General features: G+C 39.5%; 1 protein-coding gene and 3 long non-coding RNA genes across 5 annotated transcripts in view; 1 reads left to right on the top strand and 3 right to left on the bottom strand.

Annotated features, from left to right (window-relative positions):
* Nucleotides 1–1848: 1848 nt before the first annotated feature.
* On the bottom strand, nucleotides 1849–3252 carry LOC119263785. The gene is made up of 4 exons (XR_005130515.1): nucleotides 3154–3252; nucleotides 2995–3065; nucleotides 2417–2483; nucleotides 1849–2255 (listed from the first exon to the last, which is right to left on the bottom strand). It is a non-coding gene; the product is annotated as an uncharacterized LOC119263785 (long non-coding RNA).
* A 457-nt stretch (nucleotides 3253–3709) lies between these two features.
* On the bottom strand, nucleotides 3710–4610 carry LOC119263784. Its single transcript, XR_005130514.1, has 3 exons — nucleotides 4449–4610; nucleotides 3936–4036; nucleotides 3710–3792 (listed from the first exon to the last, which is right to left on the bottom strand). It is a non-coding gene; the product is annotated as an uncharacterized LOC119263784 (long non-coding RNA).
* Nucleotides 4611–4748: 138 nt separating this feature from the next.
* On the bottom strand, nucleotides 4749–7502 carry LOC108443603. Its single transcript, XR_005130513.1, has 5 exons — nucleotides 7474–7502; nucleotides 6698–6811; nucleotides 6175–6502; nucleotides 5758–5898; nucleotides 4749–4863 (listed from the first exon to the last, which is right to left on the bottom strand). It is a non-coding gene; the product is annotated as an uncharacterized LOC108443603 (long non-coding RNA).
* An 8161-nt stretch (nucleotides 7503–15663) lies between these two features.
* The window catches only part of met (MET proto-oncogene, receptor tyrosine kinase), a 54014-nt gene continuing 45987 nt past the window's right edge, over nucleotides 15664–23690 (top strand). Inside the window, exons 1-2 of one of the 2 annotated variants that reach the window (XM_017724373.2) lie at nucleotides 15664–15927; nucleotides 18160–19323. In XM_017724373.2, the coding sequence (XP_017579862.1) occupies nucleotides 18169–19323 (1155 nt within the window). In that variant the 5' untranslated portion in view covers nucleotides 15664–15927; nucleotides 18160–18168. The remainder of the gene's footprint in view (nucleotides 15928–18159; nucleotides 19324–23690) is intronic. The other variant, XM_017724372.2, reaches the window with a different exon arrangement.

Raw genomic sequence — 23690 nt, forward strand, 5'->3', positions numbered from 1 at the left:
AGCTAAGCCGAGGCCTTCTTAAACGCAGTCCTCACTCATTAGGCCTCTGTTTATTCATTCTATTCTCTGAATTCTAAATGTGAGATTTTGCATGGACAGCAGTGTACCTCAGCTTTGGTGCTTACAAGGTCTAAAGCCAACCTAAGATTTCAAGAGTGGATTAAAAAATAAATCAAGCTTTAAACATTGGAGGTCAAGGTTCACCTTGAGATTTATGCTAAGCTATGATGTACCTCACTCTGGATCAGTAGTGCATGTTTGAAATAACTCAGTTATACTTTGAGCAAAAATTTAGTTCATATCAATTTAGAACAATGGCTTTTCTTTGAAGCACAGAAACATCATTTTAGTGTAATTCTACTACAGTGTAAGATGAAGAATTCTATAATAAATAAGTCCTCATTTTATATGCTTATAAAATATGAACAACTCCTGAGTCAGTGAGCTGTGTGTCATGTGTCTCTATTAATAAGGAAGATAAGTGAATAAGAAGACACACAACAGTGATGTTACAGATCCAGTATTTGTACTTTTGGGTGGTTGTGTTGTGTGACAGGTCCCCCTGCTGGTAGACTCTTTTTTATTATTGTTCTGGAGATGAAGCCTGATATTCAATGACTATGCAGTGCTGGACATAGCATACTGTGCGCTGTGTACTGTAAACTGTATACTGCATACTACTCTTCATCAAGACTGTACAGTACAGTATCCAGTATATGACACAGGCCGTGTCAGAGACGGTTTATGAGGGTCTGGCCTCTGCCTGATTTGTGGGATGACAAAGATTTCCTTCAAATGTCGACTTTTCCAAAATTGAAGAATTTTGATGTTCTTGGACAAATTAGAATCGAACGTTGTCTCTGTATGTAGTGATTTTAAATGGCAAATGAATCTTCAGCAGGTTTTAGTACATAAAATACACAAAATCATGTCATTACTAAATACAGATTCAGAGAAAGTCAGAGTCTTTTGTCAGTTCTGCTGAATTTATTAAAAGATCTTTCAATTTGTCTTTTCCGATTCATGCCACACATAAATGTTAACTGCAGTCTCTTTTTCTGACACCCAAAGCCCCCAGTGAGCACGCCGAGGGCTACAGTGGCAAGGAAAAACTCCCTCTGTGCCAATTGAGGAAGAAACCTTGAGAGGAACCGAGACTCACTGGGGGAGCCAGTCCTCCTCTGGCCGATGGGGTGGACCAACTGACCTCTCCAGCTCTGCCCTCAGATGCATTCTTTCATGGAAAGTGTTGTGAAGTTGAACCAGTTTCACAGAATGCTGGACAATTACAACCAAATAAAATTAGTTTTAACCCAATAAATTTAGTTTGGAATTTGGAAAGTTTGGAAACTAGTCTGCTAGGTTAAAGTTTCTTTTAGCAGAGATGTTTGAATTTTTAAAAAGTATATTAATTTTGCTAAAATGCCTAAGAAAAAAAAAACAAATTTTGTTGTTGGTTTGTACCCCGCTCTCCCCTACATGATAAAAAACTATCATGTCAGCTTCACGTGAACACAAAATAAGCATAATTTTGAATGAAAATCACTCTAAATATTGATATTGTAACTGAAACATTACAATTTCTTTATGGGTTATAGCAGGTCTGCCGCTCTGCAAACAATGACATGAATAAGAACAGGTTTTGTTTTAAATTATAAAAACTTGTTAATGATACTATTAATTAATATTATGAGCAGATCACTTTTCCAGTGTGTGATCTGCTCTTATTACATATTTTATATTTTTTATATCTATATATTGCAAGATGACAGCAGTGCAAAGCAAAATATGAATAATTTACATATTTTCACTCAGGATTCCTTCCTGGTCTTACTTCAGCCCCCCACCCTCATTAAAGGTCTGTCATCTGATTTCAGCATTTCTGCCCCTCAATGTTCAACTCTAGTTGGCGCCCATGGATTCTTGCCAGCGTTCTGTAAAGCTTGACCGGCTTTCTAACAGTTGCTATTGTAGAACACATCTGTGGGCGGAGCCTGGAGATGTCAATCAGTGATTAGAGCTGAGAGAGTGTGTGTGCTCTCCAGGGCTCAGAGACTGGCTGCAGGAGCTGTGGAGCTGAGGGAAGAAAGCAGGTTATGCATCACACAGAGTTCACTTCATCTCATAGAACAACACATAACCACTGCGCTGCCTCTGTTTCAGAACACGATCCTCCGTCTTCATGGTGACGCTCTCATCATCATACAACAGCCACCAGGAGTCCGGCGGACTGGAGCAGTCACTCACATAATGTCCTGATAGAGAGAGAGAGAGAGAGAGAGAGAGAGAGAGAGAGAGAGAGAGAACAAGAGCACAATACAGTTCTTCAAGTTCCATTACAGCCCTAAAAGGAAACATTATTAATCTGACCTTCAGAAATAAGCTGGTAGGTTTGATTGTGTGTGTGTGATCTTACCAGCGTGTACACTGCGTCCAATATGGTTCAACACGCTGACTAATCTATATCTGAATATAGATTCACCCTGTAAAACAGAGACGGCCCTCAGTTTACACATATACAGACGTATAATAGTCTCCTCAGTTCTCTTCAATCGATTTCATTCTGTATTTTCTCTAATCTCCCACTCTACTGTATCATTCTGTCATTCCCCATAGCATCTGTCACTTCTGTCTTTCTTTCTCTGCCTCACCAGTTCATTTCTCTCTGCCTGTCTGTCGTATGCTTTTCTGTCTTCTAGATTATGAAGGAAAAAAACACAGAAAGGAAAGATTAGCTCTGATCAGTTGCTCTGGGTGTGATAAATACTGCCTTTAATATCACTGTGAAACATCTGGATCTTCTACACTTTGTTTAACTTTTATTTTTCTTAAACACTGAGCTCGTATCAGTCTGTACAGCTTCTCTCTGTAATGTTCTCTGTGTACTGACTGGTGTAGTTGGACAGACAGTCTGTTTTCTCTGAGTGTAATTAGTTCTGTCTGTATTGCATTTCACATTAAGGGTAATGTGAATATTGTGTTTTCCTGACGTACCATCTGGAGCTGCGAGTCGACCCAGAGGATCAGGGGGTTTGGGCTCTTTGTGGGTGTGGTCTTCAGGAATTCTGTAAAACACAACAAAATCTAAGTTTCACAAAGTGTGTGTTTGTGTGATAAACTGAGAGAAAGGTTTATGTGTGTGTTTGTGGTCACCTCTGCACTGGTAGGGTCAGCTGTAACTCAGTGGACCCTATTAAGCTGCTTTGACAAAGTAAAACCTGAAGACACCTGGAACCTCTTCAGCTGCAGAACCAGAACTCTGCAAAGAGAGAGAGAGAGAGAGAGAGAGAGAGAGAGAGGATCTGGTGTTGAAATGCTGAATTGTTATTTTCTGTGTCTCAAAATCAGGGACAGTGGAATCATATTTAAATGATATTTAACATATTTTGGCTGTTTATTTCTGAACAAATATTGATTTTTCCTTTGTAGTTTACAGTTGGTACAGAATTGTTTGGCTTTTAGAGAGAAAAGAACAATTGAAGTAATGAGAAGTGAGATTAGCGAGACTTTTTTCCTGGAAGTAGTTAGTAAAATAATCCCATTAGAGTTTTAGAGAAATAATTTGTACTGGTTTCTTTTTTTGGAGTAACTACCACAACACTGGTTATTCCACTGTCTTCATAAATCAGTCAGTGGAACTTTATAATTACAGTATTTATCAATACATCTTACTAAACTTTTATAATGCAGTCTGGGTGTAACAGCTTACCTGGGCAGAGTGTGAAACGCCCACCTGCAGCTGGCAGAGTTACCCTCACACACCTCACACCTGCACTCAACTTCTGCCTCATCCTACAAACACACATCATAGTCACTGCTGAAATTTACACTTCAAAAAACAATCATGGATCACAACCATAACAGTTCAGAAAGTGTGTGTGTGTAAAAGGCACACTGTCACAGAGAGTGTGTATGAGTGTGTGTGAGCTACTTACAACTGAAGAAGAGTCTGAGGCAGTCCTTCACTGAGCCCTGAGCTGGCAGAGCCAGAGCAAGGTGATTGAAGTCCACCTCACTGCTTTTCTGAGTTCCACAACTGCACAAACAGACACATATTTAAAGATTTATTTGTCTTGACCAAACCTTCAGCGTATGGTTGTAGTTTGGGAGAGTCTGAATGACTGTAGGAGGGAAGAGAACTCTGAGAATTTGGTCTGGAGTTCTGGGCAGCTTCTACTTTAGGATAGAAGATGTGACCCCTCTTGACCAACATAGGTATAACAGAGAGACAGGACGGAGGAACAGCAGATGGTGAGGCAGAGGGATGCATAAACTTTGTCATGGGAAACGTAAACCAATCGAAACATATACTTACATGAAGTTACTTAGGAAGGAAGAAGAGCTTCAGGCAAACTTTGCTTTTTCATAACTCCATATAAAATATCCTCACATAACATTTACACCATAGACAAAAATCTGAATGTTTTGCTCATGTCAGCATATTTTACCCGCCACATGTGATGATGGATGTGAGCTGGAACCCAAAGTTTGCCTGGACTGGGCATTCATAAGCCAGGCCTCCTTCCCAGCTCAGCATTTGGCCAATCTGCTGCATTTGGCCCAAAACATGAAATAAGAATTCATGTGTATCCTAAACACAAACATATACACACATGCACAAATACACAGTAAACAAATACATAACATTATTAGATTATCACATAATATCACATTAGAAATCACATCAGGAATGTATCAGTGAGCATTTTCTCAGCATGCTGTGTTTTTCACACTCTCACATTCTGGGTGTCTGCAGTGAAATCAGGGTTGGTGGCAGCAGCTGCTTCAATGAACTCCATGAGTAGAGAGGCCTTCATCCCCCAGTCAGCGCTCTCCCTCATCCACCACAAGTCAGTGAAACACCTGCAGAACAACACATGCTTAGTGCTGAAGCAGTTAAAACCAAACATGTGAAAATAGACATTTTAGACATTTTTAATATACGATTCTCATAAATCATGTAGATTTGAGAGTCTGTAGTTTTAGGAAGGGGTGGTCCGGCTGCCAACAAGGAGAATTCTGAAGAAAAATCCCACTTCCCCAATAGAAGATCATGGACATTTCAGCGTTTTAGGACTCCTGTTAGCGCTGGATAACATTAACTTAGCTAACATTACTGGAATTCAGGGCCTAAATGATCCTCATAAATAGAGCCATTGTGGAAGAGAAGGGAACCAAAACATAAGAAAATAGCAAACTCTTGTAAAACTAGTATAATTTTAACATATGCAGACTGTTTGCTTTCGAATGGTGGGTGCAAAAATGTTAATATGTGTAAATGATCACTGTTTGCAACCAAAACAGTCAAAGAAATTAACGCTTCATTTTTTTGTGAAACTGAAGTACAACACACTGATTTCTGTGGGATGTCATAACCACCATCTCCTCAGGATTTCACTGATCCTAGATTGTTTGACATGTTTGACTCCAGCTGCTACTGAATTTCACCTTTCAGCTTTTTTAATGATCCAAAAACAATGGAGTTTGTGTTTGCAGTGTAACAGAATTCCTAACAACATGTATTCCTTCTCTTCCTCATTCTCTCTTTATCTGATCAGCTGAGCTGATGGGTCATGAATCTGGTTGCTCAGCTGGCTGGAGAGCTGTGTACAGAAAGACTGCATGAAACAGACACTGCAGACATGTAGCAGCTGTTCCCGAGGTTCATCAACCTACGCAAATTACACATATACCATTAATTAAGGTTCTCATATAGTAGCAGCTCCTCACAAGTTCTAAAAGAGTAAAGTGTCGTACCCTTTGTTCATTAGCTGCTCCTCTCTGATGAGGGACAGAGTGAATGTGGGTGATTTGGCCCCTTCAGTTTGGGCCTTTTCTCTCTTCATCTGTCCCGCACACACAGGAGACCCACCACGCTGCTTCTTAACCACAGCAGTACTGAGAGAGAGAGAGAGAGAGAGAGAGAGAGAGAGAGAGAGAGAGAGAGAGAGAGAGAGAGAGAGAAACAAAGACAGAGACAGAGACAGAGAAACATAAGTGTTAATGTACTGCATAGGTTGTTGATCAGTGAGGTAAGTATTAGTGGCTGAATGTCAAGTGGCTCCCATTTTCCTTAAATATTCCACTACAAAAGTCATGAATCTGTGTGTGAGGATTTTAATGAGGTTGAATTCTTTGTGAACAGATGGAAGCTCAGGTTGATGTAGCACTCACCTGTCCAGGGACACTGAAGAGACCTTCATCTGGCTGACCTCTTTAGTTTCTTCAGCTTCACTGTAAACTGTGAAGATCTTAACAATGGTATCATCAGTTACCATGGAGAATTCATTGGACATCATGTCTGTCACAGGAATCTCACTAGTTGCCCCAGAAATCTCTGCAACAGTGTTATCGGTTTCCCTGAGGATTTCACAGGCCTCTTCCATTGCCATGGGGATTTCACCGGTACAAGCTGTCGGCACATGGGTCTCCGTGGTTGCCATAGAGATCTCAGTGGCTGTAGCAGAGACCTGGCTGAGATCAGGGTTCTCTGTCTTGGTCTCTGAGCTCATGAGAAAACAGAACAAACCTATGAGTTACAGAATCAACACATGCATGTAGACATTCAGATGGTTTCTAAATTTAATGGTTTCTGTGACTGGCAGACAAATCAAGTTCACTCAAATTCTGATTCACCAGCATAACAACACAATGTATGTCCACCTTCATTATACAGACCATCCAGAACTATTCTAACCTGTATCCTGTTAATGCTCCATCCACAGTGGTGACGTCAACATAAAAGCTTTCTTTACCTTTCAGCCGCTCTGACAATCTCTGTCTGAACTACTGCAGGATGGACTTTTTTCTTCTGCTCATGATAAAAACAGACAAGATCAGTTTTAGACAAATGAATAAAGTCATTTGTAATTATTTTTGCTAACAGAATCATTGAGTTACTGCTTGAGGCACTGAGTTCAGTTATTGAAACGGGTTCACAAAAATATATAAAAAATATATTCTTTTGTCTTTTGCTCTAAAGTCGTCTTGTGTAAGTAACAGACTGTCTTACTCGTCTGAAACAAAAGCATATTCCCATGTTTCAGTCATAACTCTGCAATTAACAGAGTGCTGGATGAAGAAATAGCTAGCATAGCATAACTATCTAGTACTTTTAACGGTAATACTGTGAGATTAGTAACCTGAACTCCACCAAAAGGCAGAGGGGAATAAATTTGTTAAACTTGCTAACATTTTCTCTGTCAGAAAGTTTAAATTAAAGGTCATTAAAATGCAGATTTACACACAGCCTGTTAGCCAAACTGGCTACGTTAGTGATGTAATGTTGTATTGCTGTATTTAATGTTGCAGCAGACGCATCATGAAGTTTGTTCTCTTCTATTTAAATATGCACAGCATTTCAATCAGGACAGATACGAGGACATCAACAACTTCCAGCACAAGTATAATTTAGACATTAAGCTGGAGCTGCAGTGGTTAGTGAACCCCTTCATGTGGAAAGAGTAATATTACCTTTCAGCAGTGAAGCTGCAGATGCAGGATTCGCTCTTCTGTGTGGTGTGTTGTGTAACAGCTCCCTCTGCTGGAGCGGCTGGAGTCTCGGCTGCGCTTCTGTTCTGTAGTTTAAGTAAATAAATATCACATCTAAACTATGTTTTCTACATTAAATATCTTAAATATAACTTTGTGTTGAAGGTTGTTCTGTTTAGCAAGGATTAAAGGAAGCAGAAAAAGTAAAGCTGGACACTCAGGCCCAATCCCATCTCTTATTTTTACCCCTACTCTTTATTGAGTGTCACTTTCCCCTTGGAACTGAGTTACATGGGGTAGTGGTTGGAATCTTCCCTATGAAATGGTGCGATCCTAAAATAAAAAATAAAAAAATAAAACAAAAAAAACATTCATTAACAACTGAACTGAATGAGTCGTTCAACAACAACTGTGTGGTCCTAATAAGTGATAAATGATAAGTGATACTGTTTTGATCCCACAACCGGGGAAATTCCATCTCTGCATTTAACCCATCCATGCAAGTGAAACACCACACACACACACACACACTAGGGGCAGTGAGCACACTTGCCCAGAGCCGTGGGCAGCCCTATCCACGGCGCCCGGGGAGCAATTGGGGGTTAGGTGTCTTGCTCAAGGACACCTCAGTCATGGACTGTCAGCCCTGGGGAACGAACCGGCAACCTTCCGGTCACAGGGCCAGATCCCTAACCTCCAGCCCACGACTTCCCCCTAAATTGAGCTAGTGGCCCGTACGGGGATTAATATTGTAATACAGTGTAGCACGGCATGTGCTGAGCCGGGCTCTTGGAGGACGCTGGAGGCAGGATTCAGTGCAGCAGCCAAACTTTTAATTCGGGAGCAGGGACTCGCTCCTTGTCCTGGTGCCCATCGTCCTCGTCCTCCTCCTCCTGCAGTCATATTAAATGTTCATGTGCTGATATTCAAAAATTAAGATACTGGAATACAAATTCAATATGTATTCCAAACAGTGAAGTGCATTAGACAGTATTCTGGTTATTTTCATGCATTTTAATAATATTGGATAAATACATTTACAATTTTTTTTCTATGGTACATTTTTATGTGTAATAGCTGTCCATACATTTTCAAATAAATGTATTTTAAAGTGTATTTGGAAATATACATGGATTGCAATGCATTTGAAATATACTTTCACGTGAAATATTCACAGCACTGTCAGTACCGACACATCGACCTCCACAGCTTCAGACACAAGTGCCAAACACAAAGATTACATGTACTTTTAAGAGTTCTGCTCTGACTCCTGAAACCAAAACTACATCCTCAGGATTTTATACCATTCTGACGAGCTGTGTGATTGAAAGCCTTATCCTGACATTATCCACATCTGTATTTTATTTCCTACGACTTCTTACCCTGCATTACCTCAGCCTCCACATCTGTATTGCTGACTGCAGGATTTATAGCTGCGATGATCACTGTTGTTGTTGTTGCTCACTGGCCTGGGGGCATCACAACAGCTGTCAGTGTCATTTAGATCACATATAAACAGAGACAGGAGATGAGCTAGTCTTTAGTTTGACCTTGACAACAAAAGTAAAGATGCATACAAAGATGCACACTGAGATAAGTGTTCATGTTTACTGCTCATCTTTAATCCTGCATGGGTTGTACACTGTGCTTCCATACACTCTACACAGAGCAATGATTGAATTTATGTGTTGGAAGGACAAGGAGTCTGAAACATGGTCTGGGGGAGTGGTGAATATCACAGGTCTGGATTTGGTGCCTTTGATGACAGAGCCATGTTCTGGCTCACTGTGTTTTCCCACCAGGTGTTCAGTTCTGCCTGCTAGATATACTGAATCACTCTCGCCATAGAAACAAAGTAGAAAAACAACGTGCTCACAATGCCCCCCGTCATCCTCAGCTGGCAGGAAAATGCAAGTAAAAGGAAATACCTTTGAAATGCGAATTTGCTCTGCTGTGAACTACCCATTGTAGTAGTAGTAGTAGTAGTAGTAGTGTGTGTGTGTGTGTGTGTGTGTGCGTGTGTGTGTATGTGTATGTGTATGTGTGCATGTATGTTGTTAACAGTGGGGATACAGGAACCAGACATCCACCTCTAAAAGCTTGCTCACAGAAATTCCAGTAAATGGTTATGAATACTCTGTTTAATGCACAAGGCATTTTTATGACCATTTTGAGACCAGGATTTGGTCTAAAATAAACAATTTAAAACATGCATGCACTGTGTACCACAAAAATGTTTTTTTCCTCTGATTTACCACTATTTTTACCCGTATCAGCATTACATATAAAAACTCAGGACATGTGTAGGTCATTTTGGATAGGAAATAAAATGGCTATATTTGTAGACATCCTGACCCCTGGTTTCTACCACCATCACTGTAAAGAAATACAAGTCAGTAAGTTTCTCTACAATTAACCATTTCACATCAAATCGCTCTGAATGACTGTTAACAGTACAGTAGTACATAGGTTAATCTAAAATTGCCCATAAAGACAGAAATACAGTTATACATGTGTGTGTGTGTGTGTGTGTGTGTGTGTGTGTGTGTGTGTGTGTGTGTGTGTGTGTGTGTGTGTGTGTGTGCGTGGGCGCTCAATGAATTGTTTCAAATGTTTGTTTTCAAAAGGTTTCAAGAGAATGAGCAATGCTGCAGAGATTTGAATGTTTTCATAAACATGTAACAAGGCGAAAAAGCATTTCCCCCTGAGAGAAGTGAAAATATCTGACGGAAAAGAGAGGCGTATTCTTTTCACATGAATAAAGGGGGAGGCTAACTAAATGTTTAAGCTTTCTATTTATTGGCCTAAGCCTTTCATATCAGAATCAGTTTCATTTCAACACTACAAATTTTCATTTCAACAAATCTGAAATAGACTATAGAGCAGCAGCCTGTTAACACTAAAACAATAATGCCACACTGGGTCACCTGATAAGCTTGGAAAAAATTAGATGCTCTAATCTTTATTTTAGTTTGAACTTAGGGCTATGTCCACATTCTAAGAGCAGGTATTGGGTGTAGCCTTTGCCTAAGATATGTAAAATATCTTATCTTCACTTAAAACAATGGGATTTTAATGGTGTGTTCAGGATTAGCTGAGAAATCAACTGTCCTTCCTTGAGTGATCCTACCTTAAAGGGCCCATATCATGGGAATTTGAAGCAATATGTTCACATTAGGTTTCATTCACTGACTGGTCTTAAGAAAAAAAAAAACCCACTGTTCTTAAAACCCACTTACGCAGTTTTCATGAAGATTCTGATATTCACCAAAGTTGTCTTATTTGGGATTTGTTCTTAAGTAAGCACAGAATCAACACACTTAAGAGCACAAAGGTGTGCAATTAGGGAACATGTAATCAGAGGTGGACGAAGTACACAAATCATGTACTTGAGTTAAAGTAGAGATATTCAAGGTAAAATATTACTCCAGTAAAAGTAGAAGTCCTTACTCTAGACCTCAACTTGAGTAAAAGTACAAAAGTATTTACCTTCAAATGTACTTAAGTTTCAAAAGTAAAAGTACTAAAAGATTAATTATGGCTCTGATGTCCTGGTATCATTTTTGTAACAAGACTCGCTTCATGAACTCATTTTAGGTGAAAATCCTCCAGCGTCTCTTTGGTAAACCAGTCTTTTAATAGAACGTCATTAATTAGTGACGCTGACGTCTATTAAAATGATCATAAGCACAAAACACTGAAGGCAAACAGTTTCCATCAGGGAGAACCGAGTGACTCTGAAATCACTTTTTACACACAAGCAAAGTTTCAGTTTAAGATTACTTTGTAAATTAGTTACAAGTTGAATAAAAACTTACTTTAAACTCAGGATCACAAATTTTCCTTTACTGTATTGATCTTTAGATCTCTTTTCATAAATATAAACTAACCAAAACTAATTTATTATGAAATGAAAGCGTTTGTATGAATTCAGAAAAGAAACATCAGTCACGACTGCATGTGTGTACATATTTCTATATTGTGGTCTATTTACACAAAGTTAGGTTAGTTCATCATTTAGGTGACGTACGTGCTCCCAACGTTTTACTCTGCTGCGCTGACGTTGAACCGTGTGCTGCACTGGGTCGGTATGATCAACAGGTCAATACAAGCTCAGAACAAAGTGACCTCTGTGCCCTGATTGGTGTTTTTGCTTTGCACTTCTTTTGTTTTGACGTTACGTTTTTATACACACAGAAACCAAAAGGAACGACAGATTTCTCAAAATGTAGTGGAGTAAGAAGTCAGATATTTGGCTTTGAAATGTGGTGGAGTGAAAGTAAAAAGTCGGAAAAACTTAAGTAAAGTACAGATACACGAAAAAACTACTTAAATACTATAACCAATTACATTTACTTAGTTACTGTCCAACACTGCATGTAATATAGTAGTGAATGAGGCCCAGTGTTTTAAAATGTACCATTCACTACACAGTCCATATAGCCCATTTATGAAAACTATGCTGCAAAACAGCCCATTTTGAATTCACTGTTTATGTGATGTCAAAAGAATCAACTCATTTAAATTTAAAAAATCATAAAACCATTTTTTGCTTTTCATTTTTCTGCAGAGGCTGCCCTTTGCAGTGAGTGCATTTACATGCTTTATAATCTGATAATTGTAGAACATCAGATTTTGTCAGTAATCAAATCAATGCATTCAGATAATGAATCAAATAATGGGAAACTTCAAGTCTACATACGTCAGGCAATAATTTCTATTTTGCAACTGGCCAATAAACTCACAGAAGATGTGACATAAATGTAAGGTACAACTCATGCAACTGATTAAAAAAAAACATTGTGCCCCTTTACCTGAAAAAATGAACACACATAATTTAGAAAGTTAAGAATATTTTGTGTCTTTCAGTTTGTCAAGGATGTTGTTGGTTTCAGCGAAGTTGTCATGGTGTTTATGTGACCATTTGAATAATCAGATAACTCCAGAAATCAAATTATCATTGGATTATTGCACACTCATTGAGAGTGTTTACAAGCACTTAATAATCCGTTAACTGCAGAAAACAGATTTTGTCAGTAATCTGATCAACACATTTACATGCTCTTGAGTAATCAGATAATGGGAAACTCCGGGTCTACATGAGTTGGACAGTGATCAGATTTCTGCTTTGCAATTAGCCAATAAACTCACAGAAGAAGACGTGACGTAAAACTCAAATTTCATGCTATGTTTTTTTTTTCAAAACATTGCACCACTTTACTTGAAAATATGAACACACATCATTTAGAAGATGAAGAATATTTATTTCTTTTATTTTGTTTGGTTTGGTTTCAGCGTTGCACCAAAAGTGTTTTGCTGCCATCTGTTCTTGCGCATATTCAGACTGAGAAATCTGATAGAAATCTGCGTATGAGTACACATGCACTGAGAAATCCGATTACTGAGCTAAAATCCAGCTCTCTTCATCAGATTTCTTAATCCGATTTCTTGATAGGCGTGTGCTGTTTATATGACCACTTGAATAATCAAATAACTGCAAAAATCTGATAATGATTGGATTATTGAGCGCATGTAAACACACTCAATATGTAAAATTTTCATGATGAATGGACTCCAAAACTGCTTGGAATAAAATCTCTTTATGTTAACTTACATTAAAAATAAAGAACGTTTTCACCTTCTCCTGTAACGTTGCTGTTTTGGAGATTCTATTTTTCTGGACAGTGATGATATATCCACCTATTCAGCCTACAGTGGTTTAGCCCCACCCATTCACTCTGAAGTTATAAAGAGGGTTCAGCTCTGAGTGCTTTTTGAAAGAGACCCAAATCAGAGCAGAGCTCATTTATCCTAAATCAGTCTTAAAGGCACAGGAACAAAAACAGTTAGCGTACAAAAATGGTCATGTAAAAATTAATTATGATCATTTTTGGTACATAAAACTATACAAATATTATAAGTAGTCCTCTAGTGGAGGAATAATATGCAAGCAAAATGTGTGATATGGGAGTCAAAGTGTCAGACCACCAGGATTGTTTCATATCTGGGTTATTGTAAATCTATTATAAAATCATTATGATTGTCTTAACAAGGTTAATCAGACAGACCATCAACTGTATTACATATATTTTTCATTACTTTTACAATAACCTGTGACTAGCCTGATGGACAGGCCCAGCATGGCAGCTGCCAATCCAAAGCGATGGGATGAACATTATTGACTGGCTAAATCACTGCTGACAGACAGTGGAGGTAAGTGCATCCCTCGAGCAAACCAGCCGGCCTTTAATGAGTCAACCATCAATCAGGGTTTACAGTAACAGAATGGCCTGGTCAGCAGTTAACCTGGAGTGCATTGACCTGAAGGTGATAAATAACCCCAGAGAGGTCCCATGTGAATGGTCTGACTGTTTAATATAGATGATGTTTGTGCTTTTTTCTTCTCAGTTCTTTATCAGATTCAACTTTATATCTAAGAGTCTTGAGTTCAGATAGGCTGCAGTTTTATTTAGACTGAAGGCCTATTAGCTCTAAATGTAGTGCAGTAGAATCACCACTAGGAGGCACTGTGAGGGTAAGATTGGAAATGACTGAGTTTAACATGAGTGATACCCGGGTGTAATACCTCCTGTAAAATTTACAACAGGATCAGGATAAAGCAGCATAAATAGTGACTCGGCCTGTCCAAATATTTTTGAAATATGAGATGTTTACAAGAAAACGTGCCTGAAAATGCAGGGCAGAAACAGGTGGTGTGGTGAGTGTGAGTGAGTAAACATATTTGCCAAGTGTGTCATAGCTCCTAAATTCCTCACACTCAGACGCAGCATCCAATGATTACTGGGTGGTGAAGTGAGGTTGACCACGGCAGTGACCTTTTCCTCTTTGCACTTTATGAGAGCAGCAATCAGAGTTACAGTAGAGAGAGTGAATGCTCAGCCTCGCTCACAGTCAGGCTTTGTTAACAGGGGGATACAGACTCAGTCAGCACAGTCAGATACACAGCATTAAGGAGGATGAATTTTAACAATGAGGCCATGCACCTAACAGCAATGGCTCTTTGTGTATGATGAAGTGAAATCACACACATGCTCACGTTATCAGTTATATTTTATTGGACTATTTTGCTTATGGAGTGTTTTGTGGACGAGTTTCTGGGGGAAAGGTAGAACTGTACCACACTGTCCACTGAAGGCTACTTTAAAGGGGGTCTGTTATTCTGTAACCTGTTAACCAAGGATGAGTCACAAACTACAGTAACTCATACTGTCTCACCTGCACCAAGAAGGAATCCATGAATATATTCAACCTTGAATAAATTAATAAAAATCATAATCCATGAATACATATAACACAATCAGTAGTAACATAAAACAGAAGTAATATAAAAAGATAATATTGATATTTGTTTTTAACACTAAATATTTTTATCAGCATCAGCATTATCACCACCCTTCTTCTTCTATTATATAATAATAGTTGTTGTTATTATTATCATCACAATCTTCATTATCACCATTCTTCTTAAAGGGGCCATATCCTACATTTACACACAATGTTTGTGTGGGTTTCATGTGCCAAAAACAGTCATCATTCGTTTTTACATGACCATTTTCTCGCCTTTCTTTGTGTTAGAATGAACAGACTGTTATTGTTACTGCGCTTTTCAGACTGATGTATGTAAATGAACACTGTTCTGATTGGCCGCCTCTTTAAAAAGCAGTCCATGCTCTAACACACTTTATAACTTCAGCATGCATGGGCGGAGCTATAGGCTGGATTCGTTACGTCACAAAAACGAGGAATTCAAAACGATCTGTGTGTTTTTTATTTTTAGCTTATTTCCGCGCGTGGACTGTATGGACGAGGGAGCCTGCGGATTTGAAACTTTAACAGTGTTTACATGCCATACTAAACTGTTATATTTCAAAAAAGGTGAGGAAATTTTGTTTTTCCAGGTCATGGGCCCTTTAATATGATCCTAATCATCGTAGTCATCAGTATAGTATTGTTATTCTTATTAATAGTAGTGGTAGTAAGGGTAGTATTCATAAACGACAGTAATTAAGCAGTAATAGTTTATAGTAGTAATCCTGACTTTGTCAGCCAATCGGCTGCTCCGCTGCTCCGCGCTCAGTGACGTAACTGGCCGCACACACACACACGTTGCGTTCACCTGAAGCCTGGGTGAGTGTGTGTGTGCGTGAGAGAGAGAGAGAGAGAGAGAGAGAGAGAGAGAGCACCGCCACAGCCTGAGGGAGCAAACCCACTTCATCAGCGGGAAAAAAGGCTACCAGCACCGGAGTGAGGGTCCCACACAGTTCCTCTAAACCCCCCGTGGAGCGAACACATTTACCGGAGCTCGTGAGAGGAAACTTGTCCCGCGCGCAGAGAGAGAGAGAAAGTTGGCGCCTGAGCGCAGCGCGAGGCTGGAAGATGTGATCAGAGTTTCTAACGGCGACGCGTTTCTAACAGGTAAGCAGGAGAGTTTTACTCCCGCTGCCGGTACTAACGACACTTTCCACGCTGTTTGAAAGTTGGTTCCCTCTCAGAACCGAAGAGCCTCCGTTCCGAGTAGATTTTAATCTCAAACCTTGTTGGTCGCGTGAACACTTTTTCTGACAGAAATAAACGACGTAAACAGTTTACGCGCTTAGCAAATCTCATCCACTTGTCTCCTGGGTTTCTTAGCGAAGTTACGCCCCTCTTTGTGGAATTCTTGGGTTATTTTGTTAAGCTTTTTTCCCTGATAGGACTTTCTCTGAAGGTCCCAGGTACACTTAAAAAAAAGATGGGGGTTCTCATCAAGGGTTCTTTAATAAGGGTAAGGGGAATGGTTCTGTTCAGAACCATTAGTTCTGTATAGAACCGTTTGCGCATGCTTACATTGTTATTTGCATAGTGAAATGGAGATGGTGAATGTGTTGTATAAGGTTCTATATAGGAAAAAAAGGTTCTTCTGTTCTGTGCTGCTTGTAGCAATAGTAAAACCCCTTTTAGTCCTATATTGGACCATTTTCAAGAGAGATTCCCTATAAAACCATATACAACATGTTCTCCATCGGCAATCTGAAGAACCCTTTCACCATGCAAAGAACCATTTCATTAACTCGTGATTCTATATAGAACTATTCAGTTACTAAAGAACCCTTGGAGAACTTTTTGAAGAATGTGGGCTTTCTAACTTCATTTCAGCAGCTGCATGAAAACATTTCTGTCATTAAGCCCTCACAGTACCTGGCACAGTTTTCCGAGGCCAAGGGCTACATTTTCCATTATTTTTCTGATATTATTTCCTCGTAGCTACTGTTACGTTTTTCCCTGTGTGCTTTATGACTCACTGATATTCTGATATTCTCAGGTAGTTAAAGAGGTACAGTTAAAAGTCAGGCAGGCTTTAAAGTCAGTGAGGCTGTTTTGTGATTTTTCAACACAACAGACGTCCATTCACACTTAGTTTACTGACTCTGCAGAACACAAAGTGCTCACTGGATCAATGTATGTGAAGGAAGACTACCTTGTTTTAATGGGCAAATGGGCCAAACATAAAAAAGGAGTAAGTGGCAAATAAATTGTAGTAAATCACATCAATGCAGATACGGTAGAGCTGGGCGTTATGACAGTATTTTGCGCTATCCTGATAAATTACATCACAATATGTCACCGTAAACTTTTGTGACCATATGATGGATATGCAGTACTTAAAGAACACTGCATGTTTCATATTAAAGGGAGCATAATTTATCCTGTTTAACTGGATGTAGTGCAGTGAAGTGTGTGAAATGTTTAAGTAAAATCATGTAGTTTTTGATGTCTTTTTTAAATTTGGCCATATTGACTATTTTTTTTGCCCTTTCCAACATGTGAGTTGGCTGTATAGTGGAAATTTCTTTAAGTGTCATATTGTTGTTGCCTTGTTGCCCACTTTTATGTTACACTGCGATGGCTCCTTCTATCCAAGAACTCGCCTCTTGTTCAGGCTTACATACCTCAGATAAGGATACTCAGGTGGGAGTAGTAGTAGTATCTGATCTGATGCGCTCTCTCTCTCTCTCTCTCTCTCTCTCTCTCTCTCTCTCTCCTTCTGTCCCTCGGACTCCCGCCTTCAAAGCAGCCTCCTAAATTAAAGCGTTTAAGCACACCAACAATAAATCACTTCTCCAGCGTCTGCAGCCTGCCCGCCTTAATTGAGTTTATCAACCGCTCCCTTGAGGACGCTGTCTAAACTTAGACTTGTCACTGCTGTGCTTTCAGAGGAAGCTGCCGCTGTAGTGAATCATTTCCAGTGCTACCGAACCACAGAAGTGTTGTTTAGACATTTGGATTTCACCCTTTTTGTTATCAGTGGTTGGCCATGTAGTTTGCAGTGAACATCAGTTCCTTTGACTATTTCTGATGCAGTTTTTTTTTTATTGTAATACACCTCAAATTGGATTAGTAACTAGTGATGTCATTGCCATTATGGCTTATGGGGGGATTTACCCATGTCATTTAACCAGGACACTTTATCTCAGTTAGCAGCTTTTGTGTGCCTACTTTAATTTTGTAATGGGCTGTTGTATATATCAGTATGTAAAATGTTTCTCCAGCCTAGTTTCATTTACGCATTTCTTTGTCTATATGGTAGGAATTGCCATAGGTGATTCTGCTCTGGGCGTTTGGACCGTACATTAAATTTGCTGTGTTTTTTTTCTGTTTTCCTTCTAGAGAAACAAAATGAAAATTACCCTCCCTGGAACCGTTTGTATTCTCATCTTTCTCCAGATGTTGTGCTGGGGCATAGAAGGACAATGTAAGGAACCTAAAGAAGTCTCCAAACTCAATCTCTCTGTGACCTATAACCTCCCACACTTTGTTTCAGATACACCTGTCCAGAAGCTTCTAGTATTTAATGAAAGCATATATGTAGGTGCTACCAACAAACTATATGCATTGGCAGGAGACCTCAAGAAGATGACTGAGTATCACACTGTCCATGAGGCTCAACGATGTGCTTATAAGGGCTGCAGAGACAATCCAGCCAACGCTAATAACACTAACATGGCTCTGGTTATGGAGACCTACTACGACCCCGAGCTCTTCAGCTGTGGTACCATGGGAAATGGCGTCTGCATCCGCCACGTGCTGGAAGATGGCAAACTAGACGATGTGAACTGCATGGGCTCGCATAACAGAGACGGCAGTCAGTATATCGCCGGCCCTGCAGGAACCCAGATTGTTAACGTCTTAGCTGGTGGTGTTGTACGGTTCTTTGTTGCTAATTCAGAGCCTCTTGCCTCCTTTCCAAGTTCTTCTCCGTGTGCCCACCACACAATCTCTGTCAGAAAGATGTGGGAGACCCAAGACCGCTTTGAGTTTGTCTCTAAGCAGTCCTACATGGACCTAGCACCTGGCTTGCGTGGAAATTATCCCCTGAACTATGTCTATTCCTTCTCGAGTGGACAGTATGTTTACTTTCTCACTGTGCAGAGAGAAAGCAGCAGCTCCAAGGTCTTCCACACCCGCATTGTGCGCATGTGCTCCTCCGACCTGGAGCTTTTGCACTATGTGGAGATGCCCTTTGAGTGTATCTACTCGGAGAAAGGCAGGAGGAAACGTTCGACCCAGATGGTGTTCAATGTTCTTCAGGCAGCACATGTAGCCAAAGCTGGCAGTGACTTGTCCAAGGAGATGGGTCTGAAGGAAGGAGAAGATGTGCTGTTTGCCGCCTTTGCCCGCAGCAAACCTGACTCTCCTGAACCCACAGCAAGCTCTACAGTGTGTGTGATTTCTATCGCTGAAATCAACAAGTTCTTCACGGGCTTCATGCAGCAGGGCCACACTAAACCACTCTACCACTTATCTGGCTCTGAACTGAAACCCTACAATCAGGTAAGATCTTTGTGATTATGAAGTGAAATGCGTAATGGATCTTCAGACGTGTCTAAAGCCAGTAGTGTTGATTACACTGTTAAGGCTCATTTATACTTAACGTGAAACACAGATACGGTTAAGGACAGAGCCTTTTGTCTGGACTGTGCATTGATTTTATCTTTATTTATGCATGTTCTTAGAAAGCTTATGGGTGTGGATGAAATAGAGCAGTATCCCCTGGAAGCTGTCTGGGCAGGTTAGCCAATAGTTGACACGAAACACAATGCCAGTTTCTCTCATTGGTTATATAAGTGAAAATAATTCTCCATCCACATGTCACAAACTATTTAATGGCCTCACAGACCACCACAGTCTACACTGATGCCTCTATCATCTCTTTTGTAGTCGGCATATTATTACATTCTCCTCCACTGTCGCCATGTTTGTTGTCAGAAACGTTTTACTCTGGACTGCCCTCTAGTGGAATTACTGCTTAACATCCAATCCAACGTAAAGGAGGCATGGAAGTACGTGGGTAGTGATGGCTACATTGTTTGAAACAAACATGTTCTTTTTCATACAGAAAGGGAGTGAAAATGAGCCTATAGCCTATAATGAGTTATAGTCAAATATAAGTAACTTATACTCTACTGTAGCACAATATGGATGAAATGCTAGTATTGCAGTTATTATTATTGCAGTTGCCTTATAATATTTTAAAAAACATTTGCGAATCAAGTGTGCCGTGTTTAAAAATTGGTTAAATATTTTGACCAAAATAATATGCTTTTGCTGGATTGTATGAATATCGTAATTCTTCTAAATGCCCACTGATGCTTATGTAACTGCAATTGGTCAACATTCGCAGCAGCACCCAGTATATATGTTGTGGTTATTAAGAGTGCTCATTTGTACATTACAGCCTTCTGTGCTATCAATATTGTGATAATGATTAACAGATATATATATGTTGTGCAACCTTGCTCAAGTGAACAAATTCAGCACTGGTCATTTCATTCAGGAATTTCTGTTTGGGACGGGGGAGGGGCACGGAATTACCAAATGTATATTTTCAATGCATATATTGTCAGGTTTAGTGCACCTTTCAAAACTGATATCAAGAATCAGTTTGCTTTTTGATATTTTATGTCTTAAAAATGTCTTGATTTAGAACTGTAATTATATACTGCACGTAGTGGAGTGGCTCAGAAAAATAAAAGGTCTTAAGTAGAGCATTTTCATTGTACACCTTGCAGCCCTTTAAGAAAATAAGCCACAAATATCACCCCTAAAATTTGTATGCATGTTCAGGAAGAAAGCCCAGTTATTTGAACAAAAGCCCACCTATTTTAACCTTACAGGCTGCACCTGGATGCCTAGTATTGACCATTGACAGTGGTTTTCATGAAAGATGGTAATTGAGAGAAAGTCAGATGAACACCAATAATATTCCAAATTGCAAGTTACACCACGGGATGTTTCAGAGACTGATCTGCCACTCTACTTCATCCACTGGCCCTGCATAGCTATAAATCACTGAGCTGCCAGTGTCCCACATCCATCAGCATGTATTGGATCAATCAGTAAATCATGGCAATCAATAGTGACAAATTTCACTGCAAAGGAGCCTGTCGATAAATACAGAGCTATTGCTTTCCAGAGTTTGTCACAGAAAAGGGTTACGCAAGTTGATGGCTATCCATATAATTCTCCATGATTTGCATAGTAACCACAAATGTTAATGGCTTGTAATGAGCATGCAGGGATATTCAGACTGGGCCTCATAATGGGATGGCATGCATAGCTAAAGCTCTGTGAACTGTGATGAATGTTGACAGAAAAACATAGCTTGGGCAGTCTGGTGGAAAATCAGGGCTGGTGGAGACACGAGTCTCGCCAGGACCCTCATCGGCTTAGGGTCTTAACCCGGTCCCCATCAGCACTCTGACTCCTAAGGCACTGTACATTTGTTATGATTGTGTTTTTAAGAACACAGTGATCTAAAATCACTGAATAATTTCAATTTAATGATACCATTTGGATATAAAGGAGTGGTTATCATCTACATTAGCAGGCATTATTGGCCAAAAGCTGTAATAATGGCTTTTGGCTCATAACAGAGGTATGTTTGCTCTAGGTCTGCAGGAAGGAATCAAGCTCTTTGAACTCTGATGATTCAGAATGACTTTTCTCCAGACTTGTAAATCTTTCTCAACTATCTTATCTGAATCTCTACTCTTTGGGCAAGCCAAGACCTCAAACACCCCAACAGGTGTCCTTTGTGTGTGACAGTCTTTGAATTGCTTGGTTTAACAGTTCAGATGGCCCCAGAGTGAAGTTATTTCCCTTTTCCACTAACTGTTCCATGGCCTTCTGCTCCATCGTCTGTTTTTCAGTTCCCTTGTACTTCATCTGTACAAACTTACAAAGCGCTCTCAATCTGTCACGTCAGAAAACCTACTTGGCCACCTCAAATATTATTGTTCTGCGTATCCCCTGCTCTAAACATTGTCATCCGCTCCGTATCAGCACACCTTCTATCAGTTTTCATTATATGGATGTACCAAGGCCAAAATAGCTTTTAATGTCACTAGATGAGTGCTCTGCCCTGAGGATGGTTTTGTAGGAATATTTACTATTATGGGCTTAATGCTTTGAAGTATGAAGACATTATTAAGTGGAGTCTACGAAAAGGTGCAGGTAGATACAGACTCATTATTTTACTCTGGTGCTTAAAGAAGCTTTAGTTCCAGGCTTTCAGCAAAGTAGCATTGCCTTGTTTTTCTGGGAGATTCTTGGTGCCATTAATTGGGTTTACAACCATGTCATGTTCAGTAGCAGATGTTACATGGGCTCTCTTACTTATCACCTCTTATCAGAGCAATAAACACAAGGCCATAAAAACATTGTACTACAGAGAAGCATTTTTTTTTGTCTTTTTGACTACTGTGTTCAAAACTGCACTACAACCAGATTTTCTGAATCATTGATCGATTTCACTCTTAAAAATTTAATAGAAAGAAATAAAATTTGTCATTTTATAAATTGCTGTTATCATTAGCAAGTTGTTAAAACTGTCCAGACATTTTTAAGAGTAAAAGTTAACCTAGTCAATCAAGCTAGCAAGTTAAATATTACAGTTAGCTGGCGAGTTGGCTACCAAACTAGCTAACATTATGCATAATATAGTAGGTAGTAGGGGAGTAACGATTCACAAAACTTATCAGTTCAATATGGTATGTTGGTGTCTCAGTTTGATGCAATTTTCAATATATCAAAAATATGGAGCACCTGAAAATCTGTCTTGTGTTAATGTTGTGGCGTCAGTGATGAAGAAGATGAGGAAAACATAAGCAAATGATCTTGATATTGAACAGCAACAGGAATAACTGCCCACCATGCGATAACCCCAATACGACACACCATCATTTACATTTACATTGCATTTAGCAGACGCTTTTATCCAGAGTGACTTACATAGAGTGCTTTGTCTATCTAGAGAAGGTATCTTTGCTAGTTACCAATATGTTAGAGAGAAAGCCAGTCCTGAGCTCAGGTACTGCTAAGAAACAAAGTCACTGTTGAACACAGAGCTGTGCAATACAATAAAATACAATACATAAGTGCAGTACAATACATGACGATCAATACGTAATTGAGTGCTCATTTAAGTGCTGTATAAAGAGATGTGTCTTTAGTCTGAGTTTGAAGACAGCAAGAGACTCTGCTGTACGGACAGCCATCAAGTTTGTCAAATCAAATCTTCCCGTTCCACCTCAAATGGTTCAGCAGTTACATGATGCATGTAGCCCTTTTTTGAGGCTGAGCTTCTATCGTTCCAAGTTTTTCTGAGGTTTTCCTGGTTCTGATTGCCCCCCTTTCTATTAGCGCCACTCATCGATGAGCTCCCTCTCCACTCTAAAATAGAAATGGGCGGAATGTGTTCATTTATCCAGATTAGAAATTTGACCTAGTCCTAATTCTGAAATATTTGAAATGATGGTAATACCATATTACCTGCATACCACCCAAACCCAGTTTCCAACCCAGTATATATTAGCCCCCAGCTAATATAAGCTTATAAAGCGTGTGCTTTTCCTCCTTACTCTTTGTTTTGAGGAAAAGATAAAGCAATGTTTTCAAAAGAAATCAGGTCTGGACTTATTTTGGGCTTGCATATTTCATTTTTATTGTACTTTTGTATTGTATATATTGCAATATAATAGTATTAAAATTGGTCCGTGTTTTGCTCCAGTCTGTTTACATATTTGTTCAATGTCTTTGTGTGTTGAACTGTATTGTATGATACAATAAGAGCTAGCTAGCTAGTGCACCTAGCTAATGTTTATTAATCTGGAACTGTTTTGCCTTTGCACTCATGAAGA

This window comes from Pygocentrus nattereri, chromosome 8 (genome assembly GCF_015220715.1).
Source record: "Pygocentrus nattereri isolate fPygNat1 chromosome 8, fPygNat1.pri, whole genome shotgun sequence".
Taxonomy (NCBI): domain Eukaryota; kingdom Metazoa; phylum Chordata; class Actinopteri; order Characiformes; family Serrasalmidae; genus Pygocentrus; species Pygocentrus nattereri.